The 11,252-nt window shown below is 38.2% G+C and overlaps 1 protein-coding gene across 3 annotated transcripts in view; it reads right to left on the bottom strand.

Moving 5' to 3' along the window:
- Positions 1–1,381: 1,381 nt before the first annotated feature.
- Positions 1,382–11,252, bottom strand: part of LOC124160205 (lipid storage droplets surface-binding protein 2-like) — a 46,313-nt gene continuing 36,442 nt past the window's right edge. Inside the window, exon 4 of one of the 3 annotated variants that reach the window (XM_046535993.1) lies at positions 1,382–2,973. In XM_046535993.1, the coding sequence (XP_046391949.1) occupies positions 2,666–2,973 (308 nt within the window). In that variant the 3' untranslated portion in view covers positions 1,382–2,665. The remainder of the gene's footprint in view (positions 2,974–11,252) is intronic. The other 2 variants (XM_046535995.1, XM_046535994.1) reach the window with 2 other exon arrangements.

Below are 11,252 nucleotides of genomic sequence, written 5' to 3'. Positions count from 1 at the left end.
ACACGTCTCTTCTCCGCCGCGGGTACTCCGAAAAAATTTAATTAATAAAACAAGAAGAAAAAAACATGTGTACCTAGTAAACTCAGTGCAGAAAAAAATTGCTCCCCATCTCTGCTCACTTCTTACTTTTCTAGCGCTCATGCCCTGCGGGATATCCTGAATGACTCGAATCCTATTCTCTCCAACCATAAATAACATCCCAGATTTTCCCCTCTACTCCACGGATCACTTATAAGAGACCACCTAACCTAAGTACCACCTTCAAAGCCACCCGCGCTCTTCAAAAATCGCAGTCTTCAGTCACCACTACCCCACCCTCACCGTGCAACCGTTCCAGATGTAAAACCGGCAAGATTTTCTCTCCACCCCAGGCCTCTTTCCTCCCGAAACATAAATGCCACCCGATATTTCCCTCTACCACCTGTAGTTCCACCAATATCATTTACCTCCTCCATTGCAACTTCTGCCCCGCTTTCTATGCAGGCCAATTCACCACCCCCTCAGCCTTAGAATAATAAATCACCGCGCCACTTGCTGTCCGTCATCCCCCCACGCATCTCTCCCAGTCCCCATACATTTTTTGTCTCACGACTCCCTCCTCAATGAATGCTTCAAAGTATCAGTTATTGCCTCCCTCCCCCCCTCTGACTCCGCCCTCAATCTCCACACCCTCGAATTGGCGAATAGGGTAGTTTCCTTCATCAAAGAAAACGAAAGGCATTGATTGCGATTCGTTACCCACCATTAGTGTATTCATAATATACAAATTATTTGGTTTTAGAAATACCGGTTTAGACGAATGGCAATGGTAAATTTTATCCTTATTTGAAAAAGGCCAAATTGGCGCCCATGCGATGCCACTCCACGTGACGTCACAGGGATCTAGTTTCTATACGAGTAGATAGGAGTTTTACATCGTCTGAGATTTCCAATGCATGCATGAGGCGCAGAGCTCAGGGAAACATGTCTTAATAATCAACTATTAAAACTGGCTAAGGTCGGAGAGTTTTCCTCATCAATCCTTATTTAAGCCAAGCGCTACCAGCTAGCATGGTACTCTGCTACCTGCTAGCATCCTGCGTCGTATCAGCGCTCAGAGCCTCGCCCCAAGGTCACCTCACTTGCGGCAGCGGGAACCAAAACGACGTCACACGGGAGTTTTCCGCGAAGATGTTTTTGCATTTGATCTTCACACTTATTTTCTCTAAAACTTTTTTCTTGAAAGGATAAATTTATGTATACCATAAGAATGTATTATTCTTTCCATGCTGGTTTAAAAAAAAAAAAATTATTTTTACCTCCAAATTCATGTTTTTCCAATTCTCTTCAGGAAATTATCCTGGACCAGCGGGAGGAATTGAGTGAAAAGAAAATTCAAATATTCATGTTTTTTCAACGTTTATTTTATCCAACAAACAGGCTATGATAATAAAAATAAATTTTCGCTTACATATAGGTGGCAAACATTAAATACATTTCATTCATCCTATGAAACAATTTTTAAAACTATTATTATGTTTTGGGCAAAGAAAATGGCTATGAGACGAGTCACCATTCATAGGAGTTTAATTCTACGCCATTCTGTTCGTTAAATGAAATGACTACATTATTTAAATAGTCATCATATATGTATATAATACTTTCTCATAATAACTCTTTAAAAACATCCACGACAGATTTTTTATTAAAAATAGTTTCAAAGTTAATCGCCATTTTTCTTGGACCATTTTTGATCAGATTACTAAAATTAAATCAGGTACATTTTTATGAAATCTGAAAACAGTCTTGATAATACACCATGTACTCATTTATGAGTTACAGTTTCAAAATTGGTTAGTATTTTTCTTACAAAATTTTTAAACACATTGCCAAAGCAAACGTTTGAACGCATGGATGAAACGTTTCTACAAAATGAGTACTTCGTGTAAAGGAGCGTAGACTTTTATTTTTATTGTAAGTTTAAACTTGATCTCCATATTCCTAACAAACATTTTGTTCAGATTTCATAAATAACAGTATTTAAATTTTTTTGCGCGCACTTGAAGCGAATTAGACGAAAATATATCTTTGATACGATTATTTTTGTGAACTAATGCTCTTCTTTTTTTACTTATTTGATTTTCAAAGTTGATCAACTCTTTCCTTGCATTGTTTTTCACCCGATTATATAAATGATTGTGTTTAAATTTTTACGAAAATATGAAGTCGGATGGGACGGATATTAATCTTTGGTATGAGAGTTCATGGCACGCGAGGATTTGGGTGTTCTTTTTTTAATTTGAATTAAACATTCAGCAAGATCACTCATTGAATGTGAGTACACGTTGATGGCTATGCTTCGCGCCATGGAGATAAGGTCAGACAACGACGGTTAGGGTATTCGTGCGTTTCAATTTACATTTATAAAGTCGATCAGACTTTGAAAATGTCGCAATGCTGGTAGTGTGAATAATTCTCGCTGTCGAAGTAGAGTGCGAAAATCCGGCGGTGGTTTACGGTTAAGCCATTTCTTTGACAAGGTGGGTGGTCTCGTGTTTACAGCGTAATAAAAAAAAATCAACAATAATACCATCAAAAGAAAAAAAAACAGTCAAAAGTTCGGTTCACCCGCGTCCATCCTCTCTCTCTCTCACACTGGAAAATGTACTCTCATTCGAAATGATGGTCATTCCTCCACCTCTTCGATCAGATCCAGTTCTTTGATCCTCATTGTGGGCGGTGGGGGCAGCCTCCTTCGGAACGGCATCAGGAATGCGGTCAGCACTGTCGGGAGGGCGATGGAGACGTGCAGGTAGTCGAACCTAGTACCGTAGAACGTAAGGGGTCTTGGAGTCGTCGCCAGTGCCATCGTATTGCATGGCAGCAGGGACTGCCTTATCCTCTCCTGCAGCAGGCTTCTGCTGTTGCGCCCCCTGCTGCCCCTTCTGGGACACTGCTGCACCCATGCGGCAAAGAAGAAGGAAAAAAAGAATACTGAGAGGTACATTGCAATCCCGGTATACGCCGCTAACAGATTGCGGCACGATATTTGGCACACATGTATCTGTAGCCTAGCCCGGGTTAAGTGTTTTTTCGTGTTACTACCCTGTGTGAGCATAAATGGGGGATCATTTGTGTTTACAATTAAGCGAATATCGATAAGAAAGCATCGAGGCAAAATGTTTTAAGTATTGCTTTAATTGATTGCTTCCTTTTCCACTTTATTATTTTAATAACAAATTTTGGTATTGTAGAACGCACAGAAATGGTATAAAAAATGATAGCAATATCATTTTATATGACCGTTTAGGCTCAATGTGTTCAATTTAAGTTGTTTCGTAATTTTAAATATCCTCAAACTCTGATGATACAGAGAGTCAAAGTTGGCATAAAATATAATAGATTTTATATTTAATTTTTAATGAATACCAAAATAAGTGCAACCTATGCATATATCGTTGACCATTCATTTTTGCGACAGAATATTATCGGGGACGAAAAAGAGTAGGTACCCTTCACCGTTACGGGTATCTCGAGGATTATTTCACTTTCAAAATAAATAAAAAAATCATTTCTCACACAAAATATATGAACAGCATGACAACCCTCAATTGTTTTAGTGCCTTACTCCATTTCCAAAGGACGTTTTACACGGGGCACGTCATTGCGTCATTGCATCTGACGTAAGTACGAAGGCGCAGTCAAAATTGCTTTGTGTAAAGCGGTGAATTTCTAGAACGCATGCGAAAATGTATGTATAAGAGAAGGCAAAATAGCCCCTGCCCTAATTCCGAGCTCGCATTCTTGCAATTTTAACAATTTTTTTTCAGCGTAAATCTGCGAAATGACGTGCCCCGTGTTAAACGGCCTTCAGGTACTTGAATGGCGTCGTTACTGGCTGAAACCATGGTTCGATGTTAATATTTTTGTGTTGCATTTTTATGGATTGGACGTGAAGCAATCCCAAAAAAATCAGCACATTTTTATGCCAGAATTTTCCTTGCATGGAAGAAATCTCATCTGCCCCTGTTGATAGATCATCCTTAGTAGGCAATAATACCCCAGGTTGCCCTCGTCTTCCTATTAAGGTATGCGTTACCCAAAGACGCAAAAGTACCGTGTGAGCGCGAGGATGCAAATCAACCAATGAGCCATTGTGTTGTGTTCTCATGGAAATCGATTGATCGAACGGCAAAACAGCAGTGAAAAAATGACGTGGCGTCGACGGCGAGCTTTGTGTTAGGGGAATGGACTTCAGGGACTATATGGACGGTCATTGGCCCGTTGCAAAGCATCTTTAACGTGATGCCATAAAATCTGCATTTTACATCATCGTTAGGCGCTCAGTTGACTAAGCGATTTTAAGAAAAGTACAGCGTAACTCCATATTTGTAACAAATAATTACAAATACCGTGTAATTACAGGTATTTATCCAATATAATGTTTTTCTCCAGAAGTTTTAATTTATACTCACACACGCCATAGGAAACATCTTTTAAGTGATGAACTTTTGATTGCTCTTCGATTTAATTTAATGATTAACAGAGAATTAGACGATAAAATAATTTGACGACTTAATAATTATTCCACCGCTCTCGATTTTAAGGAGGATGATATAAAATTCGTATCTACTGTAACCAGTAGATTATCGATTAAAAGTTAATAACATGTATGTATGAACTTAGAAATTACCATCATATTTGGTTTACGTTGGTTGGAAATTAGGCTCGCACCAAACGGTAGATTGAAAGAACAATCATGTTTACACTTTTTAATTAATGGCAACTGCTGTCACTTCTATTTTTGCCTCTTGCATATTAGCAAGTGTGCGATAAATACTTTCAAAATTGTGTAGAGTGCAGGGTGGTGAGCTGGAGAATGCTATGATAGAGGTTGATCGGTACGCCGATTAACGTTCACTTCAAGCGAGTGTCCCGAGATGTATTGTCTGTAATCAAAGGGTGGCTTAAACGTGTTGCCAATATTGTTATTTATATGCTACCTCTTACGAAATATCTGAGAGAGTTCCGCCATTCTTTTCTGGTTTATAGGTATGAAAGTCACGATAATATTGCTTTTACATACTGCCTGTTTGTATTTTGAAATGACCCCTTATCTGCAAGAGCTTTGATTACATAATTTCTAATTGCAACTCTATCTTTCATATCATTCATTAAATTCGCAATAATTTTTATATGCGATTCAAATTCAAATGGGAGAGTGCATATATTTATAGATTGTAAAGTGTTAGAATCTATAGTGTGGATCTAGTTCTACAAATGCGAGTAAATTCTATTTTAAGTTCAGATGGAACGGTGCGCAGACTTCTGCGGGTTGAAAAACCAGTTGTGTGGAGGTCGATAAGTACGGGAGTTACGTTAGAGTCGGCGATGGTGGATAAAAGAAATCATCCAGCAGGTATATCTTTTTTACACGTATTCGTTCTCGTAGAATCGAGTCGATTCGCCCGAGGCGGAAAGCAAAGGTGACGCAACGGCTGAATGACGGCGCATCACTCATTCCCAAGCGATTCATTCCGCCGCCGAGGAAAATTACACAAATGTTGACGGAAGTCCGCCCGCGTCCCGCCATTAATTCTCCGCCTCCCACCACTGTCGTCCATTTCCGAGAAGTCATCGAGCGCTCGCATTGCGTGTTCGCGGGCGGTCTGTCCACCTACCAACCACTCATACCTCCAGAAGAGTCATCGGCGACTGAATAAAACACCATTGACTTCGTTCTTCTATACGTAATTACAATAGCCCTCAGTAAAATGGCAATACTGTATGTACAAAAGGTTGAGAAATTATCAATAGCCATTGCATTTTATTTGAACTCGCCAATAGCGACAGAAACGAAAATTTAAGAGATGTTTTTCCGAACAAATTGGTATGGAAATCATTTTTTTCCCCCGAGCGATAAAGTATTTTAATAAATGCTTGGCGGACCTTCATTGGAGCATTTCCTTTTTCATTGTAAATGGTTGGTTTCCCAAAATCCCCGCCACACACCTATTGAGGTAGTTTGCGGGGTAATACCCATGTAGATGTAGACAGTTAACTTTAAGGGAATTTACCATAATGGAGTGCGTCAAATGTATTTAGAAATTTTTCTGTTTTATCCGAGTTTATGCACTAAAAGCGACATTTTTTTCCTGGTCTTATGTACTCCAGAATGCAGTGGAATCATCAAATGATCGAAAGGTCGATTTTTTTTACATATTACAGGCTTCTCTAAAATCTCAATTCAGGGTCGCATGGAACTGACGACCGACTCTGGACCGTCGTGAGAGATGGATTAATGCGATAATCCCAATTTTTTAAAGGGAAGAATTAATAAAATATATCTGTTCACAGGTACAAGTGAAACTCAAATAGGGTTTTCTAATTATTTGTAAATTCATGAAAACAAAGCAATCAAATAGAGGGGATAACGCCATGAGCTATTGGTTGTGAAGCTATATGTTTTTCTATTTGAACAGGAGAGTGTTTCTACCTATAACAATTAAAAAACAATTTGGAAAAGAGAAAACAGTGATGTGATTAATACAACGTCAAACTTTTGACTGTAAAAGAATTATATTATCGATCCCCGTATTTTTTTAAATCAGGGCTTAGTAGATTTTTAAGAGAACGCATTTTTCTCCAGTTTTACATTCAAGAAAATACTGAGGCAAAGTTTTCAAATTTCAGTCATTTTCAAATGTTGATACAAGTTTTCTCTGGATATCCCGAAAATTTCTAGATATTAGCGTAAGTTTTTATCGAGTAATATCTCACGAAAAAGTATAGGACCGAAATCTTAAACCTCCGTTTATGTCGCTCCAACTTACAATTCTAAAATAAAATATTATTTCTGTTCGCCAATTTTTCGGACAATTTGGTTAGCACTGTGACCTTGGTTTCCTTCATTTTCAATGCTAGACTAATTTTCATCTTAAAAGTCCGAATACCTCGCTGTGGAGATACCATATGCGTAACAGCTGGCCAGAGTCCTTGATCGCGAGGAAAAGTGCTGTGTGCTTCCTTGGCCTTCGTGAGAAATGGATTGACATTGCCGAGGTAGTCTACCGTGAAGGAATTGACCTTTAAACCTTTTCGAAATTCCATCGTACACCTGAGAGTTAGCTTGGGATATCTCGACTTGGAATAGGTATAATAGACTCTGCATGTGTAGTTAATAACTTATTATATTATTTGTAAATACAAACAATCTGCATGAATCTTTTGGCACGTTATAACTCGTGAATGATTAACTCACTGCGATAAATTTTCGTTTTATTATTACTTACTAGTAGTTTTATATGCATAGTAGCATGTTCGCTTACTTAGCACTCTCCTAGTTCCTGGTCGGACCGCGTGTTTTCGTCCCGAGTGCTTGGCCTGTGTCCGGCGAACGAGCGCGTTTCTGATTAAGGCCAGGATGAGTACCGCATGCTTCGTGTGGAATAACCCCGTGCCACACACCGTGATCGTGGCTTTCACGGTACCTCGTAGATATAGATGAGATGGCTTTTGGGCGCTGCTACTGCAAAAATCGGAAGACTTGAGCAGTTCTAGCGATGAATGGACATATGTATGTGCTGTTTTCACCGAAGTTTGTCGTTTCGCAACACACTCTGAGTCACTTTTTCATGAGAATTAAATTTCCTGGCGTTTATTTTTTCCTCTTACGTTGGATAAGTTGAAAAGGAGAAGGAATAAAACAGGTTTCGTGGATAAGAGGGAATTTAACGCGCCTTTTGCCAAGGTATCGAGGAAATTTTGAGAGAGGAAGGTAGGGACAGGTCGAGGTGATTAGATAACATTATGAAAAGCCTACTTTTATCGCATAAAAATAAAAAAGTCAGTAAATTTTCATAAAATCTAATTACCGTTCACAGCTTGGGCACCTCAAACCTCTTCAAATATTTTGAAAATGACGCTTGGTTGCGAAACGTTTGCCGGTGAGTATCTATCTGTGTGGAAAGTCTCTTTTTGTTTATAACTTGACATAGGTAGTAGTACTGATTTCCATTAAAATTAGCTGATACGCTTATATTATACTTTCATTGGTATATTACCTTTAGTGATACCAACAACTGCTTCTAATGAGTGAATTGGGAAGGATAGGGTACCAGGATAGGCAACGAGTAGGGAATTAATATTTTCTGTAAAATTGGCAACAGTTTTTAATTTATTAATGATGGTGATGTTACGTCTCCTCAAAATTACGCCTGAATCTAATGAAGTTGAAGAGTGGAGGGGGTAATTTGTGGGTGAGTGTTCACCATTAATCACAAGAACAAATTTTTTGTGTGTGTGAGAGAGTTAGTATGTAGCATGCGAAAGAAAACATTAATGCTCAATAGCCGGGTACAGAGATCCGGCCTAGATTGTACATGCTTGACCGAACGAAATAAGAACGAGCTATATTTTCTGTTTAGCCGTTTAGAAAGTTTCGCATTCGTTTAAACAATTCGACGCTTTATACGATGTAATTTTCCTTAAGCTAATGTTCACGGAAGAGTTCGTACAAATAAATTTACCGTTCAAAACTTGATGTGTCGGAGTTCCGAGCATTCCCACTAAATCGATGACCTGGAAATATTTGGAGCCCGCGCGTGTCAGGTGCTCGTCGATCTCAAGTAATTTGTCCCATACGGAGTTCTTCCATTCAAATATTGACTGAGCGTCTTGTTTCCCCGATGCACTTTTTTTCCCAAACTTTCCGCTTGATATTTCGCAAATGTAGCGTTGTACTATTCTTAGAGATTTCTATGAGGTGTTTCACTGGCTTTTGGGTCACAGAACGTTAGGTAACGTCGAGTAAGAAAAAACATCACGATATTTCATCACCTTGATGCAAGAAATATACACCATCTCAAAATGGGTGAGATTGTGTAGTCGTATTGTTGATTCTGGCTCAAAGCTCTCGTTTAGTTAAACTCTAAGATTATTAGTTATCTTGGATAATGAATAATGAATGTTTAAAAATATACCATAAAAATTATATTATTATATTATTTTTATTTCATTTCTATTTTTTTACATTTTATTTTATTTATTTTCATTTTTAATGAATATTTTAAAATTATGCAATGACCACGTTCATTGGACTCCAGAGAGCAGTTAGAAATTTAAAAAAATATTGAAAGCCAGTACAGTTCTCTGATAAATGAGTATCTAAACCCATCCCTTTCCCCTATTCTGGCGTCCGTTTTAAAATTCATCAGGTAACTAAGTAACAAATTCATCGAAACCCGGGTCGTGCTATCTAAAAAGAAGTGGTATCAGCAATAGTGTTACAGATTCAAGAAAACTCATAATGGAATACTGCAGAGTTAGTAATGAGTTAGTGAATTTTCTTCGAAGATTATTTGTTTCAAACAATTATAATCGCACATTTTCGTCCAACCTTAATTATTTTATGCTCTTAAAAATCCATATTATTAATGAAAATGCCAAAAAAACTGAATACCCATGAAAAACAATTTTCATATTAACTGCTAAATGCATTTTTAAAAAATATTTACGGTGCCATGTCGCAGTAGCTACTATGCGATCCCTTGTTTATGGACAAATAATGCTTAAAATTGTCTCCCCTACCATCTCCTGAAGTATTGCAGATTCCCAGTTACAAATGATAATACTATGAAAGAGCCTAAAATGGCCGCGATAGCTTGAATCAAGGCATCCATATTTCCATGGGTCATCCAGGCCAACATTTTTAGATTTCGTGACTAAGGCGGCTGCCCGAGAAATCGGGCAGGAGACCATTAATGGGTCGTGAATGCTTTTTCTGTGTGTTTTCCCTCATTCCGAAATCCTTCACACGCCGATCAATGATACGGTAGTCCAAACCCGACACTTTTTTCTGGAAAAGATAAGCAGCCTACTTCATGCGTGAGAAATATCAATGCCAAGGTCGGACTAAAATTTTATTATTTGTCGTGTAACGTGAATTTGAGGAGAGTTCTTTGCGACGCATGCGGATCAATACCAGTGGAGAAAATTGGGAAAACGTTAATTCGAGTGAAGGCTCTAGTGCTTCCCCGGAGTATGCTATCAGTGAATGCTGTTCGGATTCTCTTCTGGGTCAATTTCTTTCATTTATCAAAACGCTTTGTTTCAGCGGAACTTTTTTGAAAATATTCATGATGCCAATAATTAAAGTATGTCAATTCCAGTATAGAAAATTTATTGACTAACCAGGATTCGAAAACAATGTACCTGAGGATTGATAATATTTTGACTATCAGATCCTCAATAAACCATTTCTTTTGTAATTTAAGTAATTTTGTCATTGCCATCCATCATTTTTTCATTGATATCGGAAAAAAATTCCGATGGCCTAGACTTCCAACGAAATTTCCGCAACAAAAGACAAATTGACGTGGTGGGAAACCCGAATAGACTATAAACAGTCGAGAATGAATTCTGAAATGATTAAGAAATAGTACAGTTGAATTCCTTTTTTTCTTTTTCGATAAATTAATTGCGTCCATGGTAACGAGTGGCCTTTTCTTAAAGCATGGATATCAGATATAAAAATATAAAGTACGGCGAAGAATGCCCTTTAAATCGTGTCATACTATCTAACCATCCATACGAAATAAATCAATTTAAAAGCTGCAAAATTCACCAAGTCATTCATTATGATCCAGGTGAGATTCAAGCGATTGACCTTTTGGCTGGACTCAAGGGCGTTACTCCTCGTCCTGGTAAAAGTACGTGGGCGAATCAAAAGAGCACTGGACGTATAGATAACGATAAAAACGAGGTAAATCTGTGTCCTGCTGCACTGTCATGAAAACTTGAGTTGCTAGTTTTGATTCCAAGGAAAACCAACATTTCCTGCCAAATTTTGTGAGTAAAGTTTCAATCGCGGGCTTCAAGGAAAGAGGTATTTAGAGGGAAAATTTCTTTTTATGCGGAAATTCATGGGGATGATATGGCTGTTTACGAAGAGTTCGTATTCATTCCGGTATCTCTGTGTTAATTTCGTATGCAGCCTAAATGGCGATGAAATTTGCATTGGTTTAAATAAAACATTATGTACCTGGAGCAGAACTGGTTGTCAGTAAATATTTGCACTTCGAATTCACCGCATTCATCTACATCTACATACAACCTCGCAAGCCGCCTGAAAGGCGTGTGGGAGGGGGTGTTAGGACACCAGCCATTTGTACATAAAAAGGAAACGCTCTAACGAAATTACGACCGGCATTTATTAAAGTCCTTTATGGTTCGGGGGAAAAAGGAATTCGCATATCTATCCGTTCGACAAAATA

The sequence above is a fragment of the Ischnura elegans genome, chromosome 6 (assembly GCF_921293095.1).
Source record: "Ischnura elegans chromosome 6, ioIscEleg1.1, whole genome shotgun sequence".
NCBI lineage: Eukaryota > Metazoa > Arthropoda > Insecta > Odonata > Coenagrionidae > Ischnura > Ischnura elegans.
This window is presented reverse-complemented; position numbering and strand designations above follow the sequence as displayed.